Source organism: Cygnus atratus, chromosome 16 (assembly GCF_013377495.2).
Source record: "Cygnus atratus isolate AKBS03 ecotype Queensland, Australia chromosome 16, CAtr_DNAZoo_HiC_assembly, whole genome shotgun sequence".
NCBI classification, from domain to species: domain Eukaryota; kingdom Metazoa; phylum Chordata; class Aves; order Anseriformes; family Anatidae; genus Cygnus; species Cygnus atratus.
In genome coordinates, this window is record NC_066377.1 from 1177193 (window position 1) to 1194386 (window position 17194).

The 17194-nt window shown below is 67.2% G+C and overlaps 3 protein-coding genes across 5 annotated transcripts; 2 read left to right on the forward strand and 1 right to left on the reverse strand.

Moving 5' to 3' along the window:
* The first annotated feature begins 261 nt into the window (after positions 1–261).
* Positions 262–1182, forward strand: SOX12 (SRY-box transcription factor 12). The gene has a single exon (XM_035567071.1). It carries the CDS (start codon positions 262–264, stop codon positions 1180–1182), a length of 921 nt encoding a protein of 306 aa, XP_035422964.1.
* A 4283-nt stretch (positions 1183–5465) lies between these two features.
* On the forward strand, positions 5466–7271 carry NRSN2 (neurensin 2). Its single transcript, XM_035567072.1, has 3 exons — positions 5466–5581; positions 6501–6691; positions 6834–7271. The coding sequence occupies exons 2-3, from the start codon at positions 6506–6508 to the stop codon at positions 7191–7193; spliced, it is 546 nt and encodes a 181-aa protein (XP_035422965.1). The 5' UTR covers positions 5466–5581; positions 6501–6505; the 3' UTR covers positions 7194–7271.
* An 846-nt stretch (positions 7272–8117) lies between these two features.
* TBC1D20 (TBC1 domain family member 20) lies at positions 8118–17160 on the reverse strand. 3 transcript variants are annotated; one of them, XR_007708918.1, is made up of 10 exons: positions 17035–17160; positions 15194–15380; positions 14685–14863; positions 13987–14070; positions 12705–12891; positions 11791–11892; positions 10748–10889; positions 10311–10495; positions 9744–10194; positions 8118–9469 (listed from the first exon to the last, which is right to left on the reverse strand). XR_007708918.1 is itself a non-coding variant. In XM_050714010.1 (9 exons), exons 1-9 carry the CDS (start codon positions 17075–17077, stop codon positions 9939–9941), a joined length of 1362 nt encoding a protein of 453 aa, XP_050569967.1. In that variant the 5' UTR covers positions 17078–17160; the 3' UTR covers positions 8118–9938. The 3 variants fall into 3 exon arrangements, 2 of the variants coding, with proteins under 2 accessions (XP_050569967.1, XP_050569966.1); XM_050714010.1 differs by having other exon boundaries at positions 8118–10194; positions 13987–14067; XM_050714009.1 differs by having other exon boundaries at positions 8119–10194.
* Between the last annotated feature and the right edge of the window lie 34 nt (positions 17161–17194).

Consider the following 17194-nt stretch of genomic DNA (forward strand, 5'->3'; position numbering starts at 1 on the left):
CCCCGTCCCGGCGCGCAGCAATTCCGGCCCCGCGGCTCCCCGGGCTCCCACCGTCTCCGGTCCCTCCCCGCCGCCCCCGCCGTGCGCCCCCGGGCCCCTCCGCGGCCCCCTGCGCCCCGCCCCGCCGCCGCCGCCCGTTCGGCACAATGGGGGCGTAGCGGCCGGCGGGGGGGCGGCGGCGGCGGCGGCGGCGGGCGGGGAAGCAGCAGCGGCGGCGGCGGCGGAGCACCGGGGAGCCCGGTGGCGGTGCCGGTGGGCGGCATGGTGCAGCGAGCCGCGCGGGGCCGGGGAGCGGAGGGTCGGCGGGAGCCGTGCCCCCCGGTGCCCGGCGGAGCGGCGGAGCCGGGGTGGTGCAAGACGCCCAGCGGGCACATCAAGCGGCCCATGAACGCCTTCATGGTGTGGTCGCAGCACGAGCGCCGCAAGATCATGGACCAGTGGCCCGACATGCACAACGCCGAGATCTCCAAGCGCCTGGGCCGCCGCTGGCAGCTCCTGCACGACTCCGAGAAGATCCCCTTTGTCCGCGAGGCCGAGCGCCTGCGCCTCAAGCACATGGCCGACTACCCCGACTACAAGTACCGGCCGCGGAAAAAGGGCAAGGTGGGCGCCGCCGCCGCTCGCCCGCGCCTCCCGGTCAAGATCAAGCCCTCGGTGCTGGGCCGCGTCCCCGCCGGGCGAAGGCAGCACGCCAAACCGTCCGCCGGCCCCGAACCGGGCGCACCGCAGGAATCGGCCGCCGAGGTGCCCGCCGAGGACTGCCCCGCGGCTCCCGGCACGGCCGCCCGGCCCCCGGTGCCCGCCGGTGAGCGCAGCCCCACGGAGCCCCCCGAGCCCCCCAGCCCCGCCGCCGCATCCGCCGCCGCCGCCGGTCCTGAGCCGGGGACGTCCCCGGAGAGCGGGACGCCCTCGCCCGTGTCGGCCGGGTCGCCGCCCTCCTCCTTCAGCTCCTCCGACGAGGAGCTGGAGGAAGAGCTGCTGGGTGTCGCGCCCGGCCGGGCCCCCGCCAGCACGGCCTGCGGCGCCCTGGACTGGTGCGGCTTCGACAAGGACCTCGACCTCTTCCCGCGGGGAGGCTCCTCGCACTTCGAGTTCCCGGACTATTGCACGCCCGAGGTGACGGAGATGATCGCGGGGGACTGGCTCATGTCCAGCATCTCGGACTTGGTCTTTACCTACTGAGTCCCGCGCTCTGCAGGTAACTCTCCTTTTTTTGTTTTTTGTTTCCCCCCCCCCCCCCCCCCCCCAATCAGGTCGTATCAAAAAAAAAAAAAAAAAAAAAAAAAAACAGGAAAAAAAAAAAAAAACCAACGAAACCAGCTGTTTACATGCAGGAATCAGGTATTTTGCCTTGAAGCTGCTGGAAGGCAGAGCTCCCTGCTCCCCCCATCCCCCCCCGGCACACACCCACTCCTCTTCCTCCCTCTCCTCCCTCTCCTCCTCCTCCTCCGCCCGCCGCGGTGCAGGGCTGCAGCCCCGCTGCTCCTCGCCCCGCGGCCCCTCGCCGTGTGGCCGTGCGGCTCGTCGCCGCGTCCGCCTGCCCGCGAAAGGCGAGGGCCCGACGGGGGTTTCATTGTCAGCGGCTGCCGCGGCGCCGGCCATGGCTGCTCCCGGTGCTCCCGGCATCCCCGCCTCGCTGCCCCGTCTCCCTCCCGCTCTCGGGCAGCAGGAGCACCCACGCCAGCCTCGGTCCTCCCTGCCCACCTTTCCTCGACCCCCGCCGTGCACCTCGGGGAACAGCCGATTTTTATTTTTATTTTATTTTAATTTTTGTTTTGCTTTTTGGCTGCATTTAAAGCATGTCTTCAATTTTCTCCTCCTCCTTGTAGCGGCCCTTGGGGAGGGCTCCCGCTGGCCACGCCGCGCCCAGGGCTTTCCGGCGTGGCAGAGCCCATGCAGGGCAGGGCCCTCCCTGGGGTGCCCCGTTCCGGGGGGGTCCCCAGCTTTGGGGTTTGGGGGGGGGTCCCGCGGGACCGGCGCTCTCTCTGCGATTTTGCTGCGGCGCGCGCGCTCCCCGCCACTCAGTTTGGGGAAGAGCGAAGTTGCACGCACGTGATCCGCACGTGGAGCGGGGAGGCTGAGTTATTCCTCTCTCCAGACATTCGTGCGGGGGAGCCCGTGCCCGGAGCCACCCCGTGCCCTGGTGCCAGCGGCGAGCCCGGGCCGGGGCCGAGCCGTGCCCGGGGCAGCCCAGCTGGGATTTAGCGCCCGTGGGGCACCCTTGGAGCCTGCAACCGTGCCAGACTCGCTCCCTGTGGCCAAGCAGAGCCGGGTCCCGCCGTGCCCAGCTGCCGTGTGCCGTGCCAGCAGGGAGCGTGCAGGCAGGGCTCTGGAAGGGCTGCTGCAGGGGATCTGCCTTGAGCAAGCACCCGAACGGGGCCGCCGGCAGCGATGCTGGCGCGTTTGCGGGGTGCGTGCGGGCAGCGCTCCGGCACGGCGATGCTCCCCGATGCGCCCCGGTGTCGGCCATGCCGCCAGCACGGGCTTCACCGCAGAGCACCGCCGCGGAGCTTCCCAGCAGGGCAGGTCCTGCCGCAGAGGCTCCCCCAGCCGGGTTTTTCTTTGCTTTTCCTAATGGCTCCTTCTGCAGCGATCCGCCTCCCGCCGCTGCCTGCGAGCACGTGGCCGCGGTGCCGGCTGGCGGCAGGGTGGGCTGCGCAGGGGGCTGCGCGGGCAGGGGGCTGCGCTCAGGTAGGGCTGGGCTGCTCGGGGTGGCGGTGAGGGCCCCGGGCGTTCAAACCCCAGGGACAAGGGCTGGCAGCGCCCAGAGGAGCTGCACTGGGCTCAGCGCCCTGTCCCACATCGGCACGGCAGGGACCGCGGCGTGAAGCCACCTCTCAGGTCCCCAGTTCCCAAGTGGGGCTCTGGGGCGCCTGGGAGCCCCCCTGGCCCTATCCAGGCAGCGGCGTGCCAGGGGCAGTGGGGCTCCCTCCCCGTTTTGGGGCTCCCTCCCCGTTTTGGGGCTGCCCCTTCCTCCGGCTGTGTGCTTTGTGCCCACCTGTTGCAGCTCAGCCCCCCGGCATCCCCCTCCATGGGGAGCGACGGGGGGCTGCTCGGAGGGGACCCCCCCCCCCGTCCCCGGTGCCGGTGGGCACGGGCACGGCCCCGCGGCGCTGGGAGGAGCTGCAGGGAGCGCCGCGTCCCCGTCCCTGCTCAAGGGCGCCCGGTGTCCTCCAGCCCCGGTGCCCGGTGGCCGCGGGGGGCTCTGCTCCAGCCTCCTCCCGTGAGCCCGCCGGCCATCAGCATTCTCGATGTGTAGGTGTGTAGAGGTAGCCGTGCGTGTGTGTGTGTGTCTGGCGTCGCGTTACCCACGGTGTTTTAAGTAAGCCCCGGTGTGGGTGTGAGCCTGCCGAGGCAGGCGGGCACCGCGCACCAGCCGCGTGTTCCCCGTGTAGAGCGCGTCCCTGTCCCCCCCCCTCACCCCCCCCCCCAGCCCAGGGCACCCCCTCCAGGCCGTTCCCACCAAACCCAGTAAAGCCAAATACCGGGGGGCAGCGGTGCCACCAGCCCGCTCCTGCCCGCCCCGGGGCTCCCCGTCACGAGCCGGGTTTGGGGTTCGCGGGCGCCCGCGGCTCCGCTCAAGGGCTTCCCGGCGCACAGCTCTCGCCCAGCACCTCGCTGCCTTCTCAGGGTGCTCGTGCCCTGCCCGGAGCCCCCCCAGTGCCCCTCCCGTGGTGGAGCTGAAGCCCCCCCCCCGGTACCGTCAGGGCCCGAGGGCACGGTGAGGGGCTGGCATCCTGCGTCTGCTCGGCCCGGGGTGGGGGGGGGCCGTGTCCCCGGGGCGCTGCCGGGCGTTTCCTCAGGAGCAGGCTCTGGCTCAGCACCGCGAGCCGGAGCCCGGCCTCAAGCACAACACCATTTGCTTCGTCCCCGTCTCCCCCCTTCCCCTGCCTCGCGGGGTGCGTCCGGCGGGGCGAGCGCGTCGTGGCCGTGGTGGATTTTTTTCTGTGCCGTGTGGTTGTAGTGCTTAGAGCCCCCGCGTCCGTCCCGCCGAGCCCCCCCGCTGCCCGGTGCTGGCTGGCGCGCGTGTGCGAGCGAGTGTGCCTGCGCCATCCCTCATCACTAGCGACAAATAATAATAATAAATTAATAATAAAAATTAAAAAAAAGAAAAAAAAAAAAAAAAAGAAAAAAAACCAAACCTCTCTCAGGAAGAAGCCGCCCGGGCGGCGGCCGAGCGGGCCGGAGCCGCGGCGAGCGCTCGGGGTTTCCGTTGGTGCTGTGTTCGTGAGGGGTCCTGTACCTGGTGTCCTGGGGCGCCGGCCTGGCGGAGCGGGGCACGGCCCGAGCCGCGGCCAGGGCCGGTTATGTGGAAGCTCGGCTAATGGTTATCCTGGTGTTGTGACTATGGAATAAAGTGTGGTGGTCTGCTCCGCGCGCCTCCGGCTCCTGCTGCGCCGCCTCGCGCCTCCCTGCCCGCGCCGGGGGTACCGGGGGCCAGCACCCGGGGCCCGGGCACAGCGGCTCCCCCAGCACCCTGTGGGATTCCCCACGCGGCCCCATGGCCCCGCGCCCACCCAGGGGCCCCCAAAATGACCCCCAGCGCCCCTCTGTTCCCACCCTGACCCACCGGAGCCCACAGGCTCAGGAGCTTCACCCTGCCCGGACACAGGCAGAGGGGGAGCGTGTGTGTGGGGTGTGTGTGTGTGCGTGTGTGTGTGTGCACGTGTGTGTGTGTGCACGTGTGTTTATGCATGTGTGTGTGTGCACACGTGTGTGTTCACGCATGTGAGCGTGCGTTCACGCCTGCTCTGTGTGTGCGCTCCATGCCCCCAGCTACCCACACAACCCCCGTAGGGTCCCCACCCGTCCGGGCGGGCCCTGATCTGGCCCCAAAAGGGGTCCACGGGGGGGGGGGGGCACACGGTGCTTGTGTCACCCCCCCAGCAGTTGCCATGGTAACAAGGGAGAGCCCGGAGCATCCCTGGGTACCGCCTGCCCTCCCCTCCCATCCCTGCCCATCCCCTCCCCACCCAGGGCTGATGGCAGCGGGCTGGTACCGGGGGGGGGGGGGGGGGCCATGCTGCTGTGCCCCCCCCGACCCATGGGGCAGCACCCGCTGTGGGACTGCACCAGCACCGGGGGCCTCCAGCCGTGATCCCGGTGGCACCGGGGCCCTGGCACGGCAGCCCCTTCCCCTCCTTTCCCTCATCCCCCCCCCCCCCCCCCCCCCCCCAGCCCACGGGTCCGGGTTCCTGCGTGGGGGGGTCCGGGTTCCTGCGTGGGGTCCGGGGCCAGCACAGGGGGGGAGCCGGGTGCCCGTGGGCCCGTCCTGGCCTCGCCGAGCGGCCGGTGCTGCCGCGCAGCCACGTGCCCCCGCCGCCGGCCCTGCTCTGACTCACGCGGCGGTGGCGGCTCGCTGGCGGTGGCGGCAGCTCCCGGCCACGCAGCAGGGACCCGTGCTCCCTGCCCCCCCCTCCCCGACACCCCAACCCCCCCCCCGGGAGCCGTGCGGTGCCCGGCGCTGCCTCGAAGCCCTGGGTCCAGCTGCGGGGTCCCTGCCGGCCACGGGGACAGCAGGGCGAGCGCTGCTGGTGACGGCACCGGGACGGGGAAGGATGTGCTGAAGCCCCCCCCAGAGGTAAGAGGGGAGCGGGGGGGGGGGGGGGGGTGGGCAGGGGTGAGGCTATGTGGGGGTGCATGGGAGGGGTGCAGGACGAGGGTAACCCCCCCCCCAACCCAGGCAGCACCCCCTGCATGCACGAAGGACCCCACTGCTGCATGGGGACGGTGGCACCAGAAGGTCCCCAGCGATGGGGGCAGCCGGGCCCCCCCCCCCCCCCCAGCCCTCTCCAGCTCAGGGCTTTGTTCAGCTCGCAGCCGGCACCGAAAGGGTCCCAGCGTCCCCCCCCCACCCCCCCCCTCCCCGCACACGCTGCGGGGACGCGGTGACGAAGGGCTGAGCAGGCAGTTCCCATGGCAATGCCCCACTGGGGTGGCGGGAGGGACGCGGTGGCCGTGTCCCTGCGAGGTGGCAGCGCTCCGGTCACCCCAAAGGGGCTGCCGTGCCTTTTGGGGGCACAGCGGTGGCCGTGTCCCCCCCCTGTCCCCCCCTGCCACCGCCCCTCCTTCCCCATCACCAGCGATTGGGTGGCTGCCGATGGCCTGATGCAGGGCCTGATCCTGCCGGCACGGGGCTGTGCCAGGGCTGGAGCCACCCCAGGACGGGGCAGGGGACAGTCATCAGTCACCCCCCACCCCCCACCTCCCCCCAAACTCCATCCCTTGGGAAAGCCCCGTGGGGATAAGCGCGAGGATGCTCCCGGTACCGCCGAGGATGTGGTCTTGCAGTCCTGAGCATGGACAGGAGGCTTTTGGGGGTCCCCTCTTGGTGCTCCCCGAAATGAGCCAGGAGCACGCATCCGTCACCGGCACCCCGTCCCCTGCCCGGTGCCCCAGGTGGGGGCAGGACCTGGCTCAGCCCCGCGGGTGCCGTGGCTGCGGGGAGGGCTCTGGCTGCGGGTTGCCCCCCCCCCCGCCCCCCCTTTGCCCCCCCCCAGGCCCGATGCCCGCCTGTGGGGCTGCCTGCAGCTGCGGCCGCGGACCCAGCGTGGCGCAGGGGCGGTGGTACGGGGTGCGCTCCTACCTCCACCTCTTCTACGAGGACTGCACCAGGGCCAGCCCTGATGGGGATGGGGCCGAGTCCTCATCTGCCCGGCCCCCCGGCACCTGGCCCTCCATTATCTGGAAGGTAAGAGACCCCCCCCTACACCCCCACATCCTTCTTCCCACCCTGTCCTGCGTGGGGTGCATCCATCCCCGGCACCCCGCGCCCTTTTGGGTGTCCCGTCCCCATCCCGCACCGACCCCGAGCCCTGTGCCCCTGTCCCCAGGTGAGCCTCTCCACGGGGACCCTGTTCCTGCTGGCGGGGGCGGCCGCCCTGGCCACCGGCTCGCTGGTGCCCCCCAGGCTGGAGGGCATCGGGGAGGAGGACTTCGTGGTGCTGGACCTGCAGGCAGCGCGCTACAACCGGGCGCTGGGCGCCTGCCGGCTGCTGGGCCTGGCGCTGTGCGCGGCCGCCGGGGTGCTGAGCGCCGTGGGGCTCCTCTCGTGCCTGCTGGGCCGTGCCGGGGGGGCCCCGCGACGCCCCCAGGAAGAGGAGCAGCAGCTCTCGCCCATCCTGCGCGACAGCCCCGCGGCGCCGTTCGGTGTCTCCTGCATCCACGGCGTCCAGCCCCGGCGGGAGGCGTGAGGCTGGGGGGCAGCAGGGGACGCCCCCCCCCCCCCATCCCAGCTGCTGAAGCGCCCAGTAAAGATGCTGAGAAACCCCCTCGCTCGGGTGCCGTGGCTGTGGCTGTGTCAAACCCCGCAGCAGGGGAGGGAGCGGGGAGGCTGCTTGGGGTGGGATGGGACGGGGACGGGATGGAAGCAGCCCCCCAGCACAGACCGGATCCCGGCTGGGCCCAATCCCCATCAGGTCCCACCCTTGAGCCGTGGCAGCCCCAGCCTGGATCCCAGCCAGGCCCCGGGGGCTCGCTGCGCCCAGCGCCATCCCCTGCCTGCGAGGGTTGGAGCCACCTGAACCCCAGCCCCTCGCTGCTCAGCGCCAGAGGGGCGTTTTTCTTTTTCTCAAAGACAAGCGAGTCCATCTCCTCCTCCACCAGGTCGCGGTCGGGCCGGGAGCGGCCCCTCTGCAAGCACCAAGGACCGAGCCCACCGAGGGGTCCCCACCCTGGGGCCCCCAACGCGTCCCCCCAGCCCTGGGGGAAGGGGCAGCGGGGCAGCCAGCGCCGTGGGGCCTCTGCCAGCCCCTCCTCCACCAGGACCGCGAGCACTATTAAGAAAATCGCTTCTCGAGAGGAAGTCGGAGCAAGATAAAAATAACCCCGGCCTCGCTGGTAAACACGGCCCCGGCCCCGCGGCGACGCCGAGGGGCACCGTGCCCGGGCAGCGCCGGGATCTCCTCCTGCCCCGGCTGCACGGGGGCTGCTGGGCCAGGCTACTTCCAGCCCCGTGGCACCACTGGCATGGGGACGGCGGGGACGGAGAGCCCACGGCATGAGCGGGACCTGGCGTCCCCCCAGCCCTGGCAGCAGCACAAAAGCCGCCTTTGGCTCTGCTGCTCCTGCTCCTCCTCCCACGCGCTGCAGGGTCGGCGCTGCCCGAGGAGAGGGAAACGCGTTTAGCAAGTGTTTATTTTACAGTTAGAGGGTTTGTACAAATCTGCATTTACACAGGTATGTATAATCTGTACAGAGTAACTGAAGCACCCCAAGAGACCACCTCCCGGCCCCGGACAACGCAGGAACTAAAGTGCAGGGTGGGCGGCGCGCGGGGCTGCCCGAGCTGCCCCTCAGCTGGGGGCAGGGGGGTCCTGAACTGCCCCGGGTGGGGGACAGGACCCCCAGCAGCACCCCCGGCTCATGGCACGGCCACCACAAACTCTCCTGTACCACGAATTTCTAAAGTGCTAAGTCACAGCCTGCCCCCCTCACCGGTGCTGCCCGGCTGGCCCCGGTGCGCGCAGGATCGCAGCCTGCTGCCCTCGGCCGCGGGACCGGAGAGCCCCCCGGGCTGCCCCCAGCCCTCAGGAGCAGCAGGGACAGCCCCAGCACGAGCCAGCCACGGGCACAGCGAGCGGCACGGCCACCAGACACCGCCACGGGTGAGGGAACAGGTCCTGCTTCCCCAACCTGCACCAGGTGAGCCCCCAGAGCAACCCGACGCACGGCGTGGTGATGAATTCCCGCACGGGTGGCTGGGGACGGGAGGGTGCTGAGCCTCGCAGGGCGTGAGGTTTTCCTCCATAACCAGAAATCTGCAACTCTTTAAACCAACACTGACTGCCTTTTCAGGCGTGCAGCCCCTGGGCACGGCGCGGACGGCTTTGGGCACGAGGCAGGGGGGGCAGGCAGCCGGGGGGGGAAGCGGCACGGGGCAGGTAAGGGCACTTGCGGGAGGGTTTAGCAGCTCGGGGGAGAGGTAGAGGCAGATAGTGTCTGTTGGCTTTGAGTCAGGGGGGCAGGGAGCTCTTTAGGAGAGTGCTGCTGAGCTTCCCCGGCGGGCAGGGAGCAGCCAGGCTGTTAGGGGACAGGCAGGGGTCGGGGGATGCAGGGGTCGGGGTGGTCTCCCCGGGAAATCCCTCACCCCATCACCCGGTGGGTGATGCTGGTCTGATCAGTTCGTGGGGGAGAACTGTGACGGGCTCCTACACCAACGACTTCTGTCCTGCGCAAACTGTTTCAAAAGGTGTAAAAAGGCCTTTCTCCACTTCAGAACCCGCTCCCAGAGCTGTGAGAGTCTGCAGCGAGTGCTAGTGGACGAGGGACACTCGTCTCACCTGGTGCAGGACCCCGCTCCCTCCAGCGGTCCCGCGGATGTGCCCCCGCCCCCTGCCCCCTGCCATTCTGCCCCGCAAACTGACCAGACCACAAGGATGAGGAAGCAAACGGAAGTCACGGAGTGTGAGGCATGGGAGACGGCCTCATGGCAGGGTGCTGGGAAAGGTTTGCCTCTACTCAGAGGTGCCTAAAGGAAAGAGAAAGGTCAGAGCGCTGGCGGATGTGAGAGAAGGCAGGAGCACAGGCAGCGGGAGGTGAGGTGGAGCCAGAGGGCTCCTCAGGAGTGTAACAGCCCCTCGCCCCTGCACACACACACACACACACACACACACACACAACATAACCCTGCTGCGACGCCCTCCTCCAGGCGAGCATCTGCCCTCACTCCCACCGAGCAACCCCGACAGAGGCCGTGGGATCGCTTCGGCAAAGCCCAGGCGCAGCTCCCCGCTCGTGGTCACCTGCGCAGAGCCGGAGGAGCCGGACGAGGCGAGTGTCGGCGCGGGGAGCAATCCTCCCGGGCTGGTTCCCACCAGTCTCTTGCGAAGGCCAAGAATAGAAAACTTGAGACAGGTCGCTTCCAGACACGTCCTTTCAGCAAACATCACCCCGTATCGGCGTGGGACGCGGAGACGGGGAAAGGACGTCCTCCGGCTTCAGGGGAAAATCTGCAGTTCGAACTTGGGCGCCCACTCCAGCGCGCTCTTCACCACGGCCAGGGCGGCTGCTCCCAGCGCGACCGTCAGCCCCATCACCGCCAGCTTGACAAAGCGGTTGGTCCTGGGCTTTGTCAAGACGGATTTTGTCCGCTCCTCCCCTCGGAGCCGCTCCCTGAAGCGCTGTCTCAACACAGTGTCCGGTCTCTGCTGCACTGACGCCAACTCAAAGTCCTTAAAAGTGGAAGCCGCGGTTCTGCAAGAGAAGGAGAGGGTCGAGGAGTGCCCAAGGAGGACGAGGAGTGCTCCCTCCACCAAGGAGAGCTGGGGGAACGCGCGGGACACAGAGGCTCCTGTGCCCCCTGCACTCACCGTTCAGCCTGCTGCTGCGCTGCCTCCCTGGCAAGCTCGGATGGAGGGAACTGGACAAAGAGGTCCCCAGCTCTGCTGATCAGAGTCTCGTAAGGAAGGTCCTGTGGGATCTGGGACAGGAGGTGGTGGACAGAGGCCATGTCGCACTCGCAGTCCAGAACTTCTTGCTCCCGGTACAGCACGATCTGCAGAGAGGACCGAGAGCCCTGAGTGCAGCCAGGGAAGCAGGGATGACTCCTTGTCACCCGCCGGCACACGCTTCAGAGCCAGAAGAGAAAAGAATTTCACTCCTGTCTGGAAGACCTGCCCTTCCTCGAGGGGGATGCACTGCCCCGCCGGGACAGGGCACAGCAGGGCAGTGGTTTTACCCTCGGCAGCCCCCCAGCGCCCCGCAGTGGTGCGGTTAACCCACCCCCGTCCCTCCAGCCAGCACCTACCACAGCAGCAAAATAAATGGGCATCAGGGGGTGGCAAGCCAGGAAGAAGTCGTATAATCGCACGACGTGCCTGAAGTCGGACAAAACGTGCCCGAACCAGGTGATCAGCCAGCTGAGCGCAAAGATGGTTCCCACTTCGGCACTGCGGGGAGAGAACACTGTTAGGGCAGCCCCAAGGCAGCGCTGAAACCGTCCCGGGAGGTCCCTGCCCGGTGCCTCCGCTCCCAGGAGACAGCCCTGGCTGTCAGCGCAGCATCTGGAGCTCAGCGCAGATCCACCGGCCTCTGCCAGCCCAAGGCAAAGTGCTTCCACTGCTCGTCTCACGTCCAGCCTAGGACAGCCCCACCAGGGCAGGGTGCACCCCTGGTGAAGGACCGAACTGTCTGCTTTCGGGAGCACCCTGATGTGTCCCTGACATCGTTATCTGGCACCCTGGCCTGGTGACACCCGACATCCAGAAGCACGGTCGACTTTTCAGATTCTTTTCCAGCCTAAAACTTAACCAGTTTCTGGGAATTTGCAATCCAACTTGGTCATTCTGGCCACGAAACGTAACAGAGCCTTGCCCAGAAAATGACTCTGGGCTGAACCTTCCAACTTACCTTCCTGCTTCTGCTTTACTCGGCCCAGACTACACTCCTGTGTCCCTGCTGCACAACCTGGGAACCGGCCCCAGAACTATAACAAACTACAAAAAGGCAACAGCAGTCACAAACCCGGGCAGATGAAGCAGCCGCGGCAGCTTTGTATGGCACGATCTGCAGCCCCCAGCTTTCTCAGCAGGGACCGCTGGGGTGAAGATGCTGCCATTTAAAAGCCCTCAGTACAGGCAGGATACGTTTGGGTCTGCTGGGGAGCAGAGCACCACGTGGCTTTGGCCTGTTCCACCAGCTGTGGGCCAGCTGTTAACTCCCTCTGAAGCCACGGCGGTGCTGGGGTTTGCTGGTGCAGTACTGGGGTTTGCTGGGGTTTACTGGCCCTGGGAGCAGTACCGGGAGGGCGGCAGGGCAGAGCTGGGAGGCTCTGCGGGAAGATCTGCGTACCTCTGCATGAAGTCGTGCACCTCGGGGTTCACCTGGTCTATGATGGGCATCAGGTAATTCAAAATGTGCTTGGTGTTATCCATCGTTGGGTCCATAAAATCCCTGGGGAAAGATTTAAAAAAGAACTCTTGTCAAGCGATGAGGTCAGCGAGCTCTCCTCCGGGGAGGAAGCCAGAAAGTAAATAAACGTACTTGCAATAAACAGCTCTGCTGGTGGGGTGGCCTCCAGTCCCGGGAAATTCTCTGTATTTGGGACTGCCCCCTTCCTACTGATATTGGCACAAAGATCTGGGATCCAAAGGTCTGGTGTGCACAGATCTGCACCCAGATTTTCGCAGTGGTGCCAGCTGACACTTCTTCCTCTGCGGTATGCACGAGCCCTAAAGCCTTTCCAGCACCCAAAACCCAACCGGCCACCTGGGAGAAGGGGGAGGATGCCTCCAGAGCACTCCCTGGCTGAGGGCCCTTCCCGTTTCAGCGCACAGACAGGAGAAGCACCAACCCCGGGGCTCGGGACGCCGGCTGGACAGACCACACGTTCAGCACAGAACTGCCCAGGGCTCTGAGTGGGAAGCACTGCCCTGAGCCCTGGGAGCCAGAGAGGCCCTGACAGGAGAGAGAGCCGGGGAACTATGAATAATTCATGTGCGCTGGCTGCTTCATCTTCAAGAGATGATATATATTAACTGACAGCCCTCAATTATCCCTTCCCCAGAGCACAGCTCCCTGCAAGTCCATGTGCTCTCACGTGGCCACGCTGCTCCACACAGCACCCCGCTGGGGACGGACACGACGGGTGCTGGCCCCAGCCCGGGGCTGTGCCTCGCAGGCTCCTGTGCCACGCTCCAGGACAGCCCCCTCTGCCCCCACGGCCCCCCGTGAGGCTCGCAGCAGCTCCTCACCCCCTCCGGTACCTGAGGTGGTGCGTCGAGAGCTTCTCCACCAGAGCCGTGGCCAGCCTGTCGCCGACCACCAGGAGGAAGGTGACCACGATGTCGTGGTAGCCCTGGTAGTAGTGCAGCTGGGGGTTGCGCTTGAGGACGTGGAGGATGATATCGATGAGCTCCTCCTGCAGCCCTTCCCTCTGGTCATCCGGCATCCCTGCGGGGACAGCAACGGGGTGACGGGCTGCGGCACCTGCTGCGGGGCACGAGGAGAGGACCCGCAGCACGTTTATCTGCCTGCCTATCACGAAGGTTGTGGTACAACAGGGAGGGGGGGGGTGTGTGAAACAAGCACAAAGAGATCCAGATTCCTAATCCCGCTCCCAAAACTCCGCCGGCCGGTCGTCGGCCTGGGTAATCCCAGGAGCTGCAGGGCCCCTACCTGCGGAGATGTCACCCTGCAAGACGGGAGGGTTCACAGATGTTTGTGCAGTGCTGTGAGGAGCGAATTGCACGGCACAGCCAGCACTGCTGAGGACATTTTAATCATTTTTAATTTCCCAGGGGCTCTAGAAAAAATTAAACAGGACCCATTTTCACAGAAACCGTGCCAGCTGCCTCAGATTGCGAGGCCTCAATCATCACGGTTTTATATTGGTCTTCTGCTAACAACATGTGTTTAGGGACAGGATGTCACGGGAAAAACGTTGTTCCTGCCATGCACAGCTGCAGCCGGTTTCTGGCAGCCCCCGTCAACAGATAAAATGCCCAAAGGCCAAGCAGAAAGTCCCAGCGGAGATCCCGCAATGACAAAGTTCTCCTTTTCCCCCACTTCACTGATGCTTCTAAAAATAGGCAGGAGGTTGCCATTCAAGGGCAAAAAAAAATAAATACCAGCAGACCCTTCAGCAGTCGGGCTCGCACGCAGTATCTGCGCTCGGAGAATCGCAGTGAATCAACTGTTTATGCAAAATAAAGGCAGCAGAAGGGGGAAGCAGATTCTGGCCAGAAATAACGACTGCTCTGCAGTCAGATAGCTGCTGGATTACAGGTTTTATAAATAGCGCAGCAGGGCACCCAGCAGAACTGAACAGCTGCAGAGGCATTCTGCTTCCGAAGGTTAGGGGCTCGCTTTGATCTGGTGCATGAGGCACGGAGGGAAACCTGACTTTGAGACCGCTTTAAACCAGAATTTGCTCTGATCACCAACAACCAAGGCTTCCTAGGAGCTCTAAACCAGAATTTGCTCTGATCGCCAACCACCACGGCTGTCTGCAGTCAGCCTCTCTGGCCCCCCGCGGGCCCCTCTCACCTGGGGGGAAGCGGCGCAGGGAGCGCCGCACGTCCAGTAACACCTGCTGGTAATCTTTGTTGTCCTCTCGCAGCTCCTTTCCTGCTGGAAAGAGAGGAAGGTGGTTAACCCAGAGCGGTGCAGAGGTGCCAGGATGGGCGCTGGGAGAAGCCTGCGCGAGCCAGGAGGACGAGGCCGTACACATCCCCTTCTCCCTGCATCACGCCAGCCCCGGGCCCTCACTTTCACCGCTGCACGAGCAGCGCTCAGCGTGAGGAAACCAAGCCCTTATTTCTTGAAACGACGCACGCTGGAACACTTCAACCGACGCCGCTCCCAGAGCCCCTGGAAGCATCTTAGCTCCAGCCTTGCTGCGAGGTTCACAGCGGCTCAGCAGCGAGGCACACCGCGCTGCGGAGACGACGAAGAATGGTTCACTGAAAGAAGAAATCCAGGGGAAAAAAAACCCGCCCTTGGTAGCTGCGATGGCTAAAACAGAAGGGAAAAGAATTTGCTGGAGTACTAAGCTACCTCTGCTGGCACATGAAATGAAATACAATGAAATGAAATGAAATGAAATGCCGTCTTGCAGCAGCTCTGATCAGTGAGCATCACCCAGCTGCTGACGGGGGCCGCACGCTTCTGCACGGCCTCAGGCTCAGCGCTAACAGCGAGGTCTGGCCCCGGGGACAGCGACTGTGGGAGCTGCGGGGCTTCACCTCGAGCTCCTGCACGAGGGCTGGGGAGGCCACGCAGACGTCCCATCGGGAAGGACGGTTTCCCTGCTTCTCTTCTGACCAAACACCACGCGAGCTTCGTGCAAACTCTTTCAGCTACGCCCGGCAGGGACACCGCAGGGTATTCCAGCCCGCCAGGCCACGGCACGGCTGCCTCAGCGCTGGAAGGACAGAAATTAAGTTTGATACTTTGCTACTGATTAACGAGCGCACGCCAGCCAGCTGCACGAGGCCACAAGAACCACATCGAGAGCAAATTTGTTTCTAGCACCGTCCCTCCAGATAACAACGCCCCTGCAGCACAATGGGAACGTTGTTTTAGGAAGCTGTGCGCTTCCTGCTCTGCCGCTTAGGTAGGACACGGAGCGTGTGAGGCTGCGGTGCTCGTTCTGCAGCACAAGTCCCCTTCCCCTGTGGGCTGGGGGGGGGGGGAAACGTGCACAGGGAGAAGGCGAGGCAGAGCCTCCAAGCCCTGCCGGGCTGCTCCGTACCTGGGAGGGGGGGGCAGGTCGTCCGTGTTGACGCTCAGCAGCTTTGGCCACACTTTGCAGCGAATCTCGTCCGTCAGGAGCCCCCCTTCGCTGATCGCCATCCGCCTGAGCGCAGCCACGTCGATGGGGTCGCTGTTCAGAGCCTGGTAGATCTCCGCCACTTTCCTTTTCTTCTTCGCGTCGAAGTCTGCGGGGAGAGCACGGGGAGGCGGTCACGGACACGTGAAACGGGGAGCGGCTGGGGCCAGCGGGGGAACGCCCGCTCGCGGCAGCGAGGGGACAGGGGAGAGGTGGCACAGGGACACAGCAGGACAGCCCTGCTGCCAGCAGCGCGGGCTCAGCACGCCGGGTGCTGCGCTGCCTCCCGGCCACCCAGCGCCTCCCCCGGGATGCCACCACGGCCGCTCGCCCTCGCCCCCGGCAGACCTCCGGGCCGTGAGGGCAGCAGGAGCCCCCGGTGCAGCTCCCTGCGCCCCACACGAGGCTGGCTCAGCCGCCGGCTCGGGTGCCAGGCGTTGCCTAAGAGCGGAACCCGGCGTCCCTGCCGAGTCCCAGCCGGGTGCTGCCGGACGGGGAGAAGCCTGAGAATCGCCACCGACGGCGGCAGGCACGCAGAGGGAAGTTCGCGGCAGCTACGGGCATCACCAGCCCGCTGACTTCCCTCCCAGCGCGCACCGAGCCGCCGGCTGTCGGTAGAGGCGCAGCACCGCCAGGATGACACGGAGCAGCACCGCCGTCCCGTGCAGCGCGTGAGCACCGGGGCGGGCAGGGGAGCGGTGAGCACGCACAGAGCACACCCCGGGCGGGTGCCCCACGGGTTCCCCGGGAGTTAGGTGCCCGTACGGCACACGGGAGCGTGTCCTGGGGGGCTGCAGAAGGAGGCCGCTTCACGCTGCCCCCGGTACCTGTCACCGCAGCCTCGTGCAGCCGGGAGCCTCCTGGCGCCCCGAGCTCAGGAGCTTCCCCCAAGCCTCGTGAGGAGGAACGCCGCCGCCGCCGGTACCGGGGCCTTTTCCGGCGGACCCAGCTCAGGCCGCTCCCGGGACCCCCGAAGGGACGAGGAGAAGGAACTCATCTGGGGGGTGCGGGGCGGGGGGATTGGGACGAGCCCCCCGGGGGGGGGCGGGAGGGAGGGGATCGAGTCCGTGCCCGCTGCCGCCGGGCGTTCAGGGCACCTCCGGGGGCTGCGCGCCGGGCGGCACCGGGGGCAGGATCCAAGGCTGCCGCCCTGCCCCAAAACGCCGCTTTTTAGGTGCTTTTTGGGTGAAAACAACCCAGAGCAGCGTGCTCCTGCCCGGTGACACTACAGCCTCAGGGACACCCCCACCCCCACCCCCCCCGTGTTCCCTCCCAGCCGCTCCGCAGAAGCCCCGGGAGCAGAAATCGGCCCGGCCGGACCCCGGGGGGGGGGGGGGGAGGCACGTTACCGGGCTGGGGGCAGCCCCGCGGGGGTCCCCCGGCAGAACGGCGCCCCGGTTCTGGCCGCCTGCCCTCACAGCCCGTTACCGGCAGCCGGTACGCACCTCCCGGCCTCGGGGAGTGCCTCGGGCCCCGTGTCCCGGAGCTCGGGGGGCTCAGCGGGGTTCAGCGGGGCCGGGCCCCGAGCTGGGGGCGGCGGCGGCAGGGGCCGGGCCCGGTCCTGCCCCCGGTACCGGGCGCTGCCCGCGGCGGGGCGCGACGGACCCCCCCCCCGTACCCCCTCATCCCGGTCCCGCCCCTCCCGGGAGGCTCCGCGCGCCCCCCTCACACACCGGGGCCGGCCCCCCCCGCCCCCGAGGGGCCCGATGCCGGTGTTACCGGCGCTACCGGGCGTTACCGGTGCCGCCAGGCCCGGCCCGTACCGTGGCCGCCGACGCCGTTGCGGGGCGGGCTCCGCCGGGCCATGTCCCCGGGCGCATACCGGGCCGGGCCCAGCACCGGGACCGGGACAGGGCCGCGGCCGCTCCCGGTGCTCCCGTCCGCCCCCGCCCCCGCCCCTCCGCCGGCGGCGCGCGGCCGCAC

Coding starts and splice junctions, on each gene's coding strand:
- SOX12 (XM_035567071.1), top strand. CDS start 262: ATGGTGCAGCGAGCCGCGCGGGGCCGGGGAGCGGAGGGTCGGCGGGAG.
- NRSN2 (XM_035567072.1), top strand. CDS start 6,506: ATGCCCGCCTGTGGGGCTGCCTGCAGCTGCGGCCGCGGACCCAGCGTG. Junction 6,692..6,833: donor GGCCCTCCATTATCTGGAAG/GTAAGAGACCCC, acceptor CCCTGTCCCCAG/GTGAGCCTCTCCACGGGGAC.
- TBC1D20 (XM_050714009.1), bottom strand. CDS start 17,077: ATGGCCCGGCGGAGCCCGCCCCGCAACGGCGTCGGCGGCCACG. Junction 14,071..14,684: donor CCCTCGTGCAGGAGCTCGAG/GTGAAGCCCCGC, acceptor CTCTCTTTCCAG/CAGGAAAGGAGCTGCGAGAG. Junction 12,892..13,986: donor CCTGCGCCGCTTCCCCCCAG/GTGAGAGGGGCC, acceptor CTGTCCCCGCAG/GGATGCCGGATGACCAGAGG.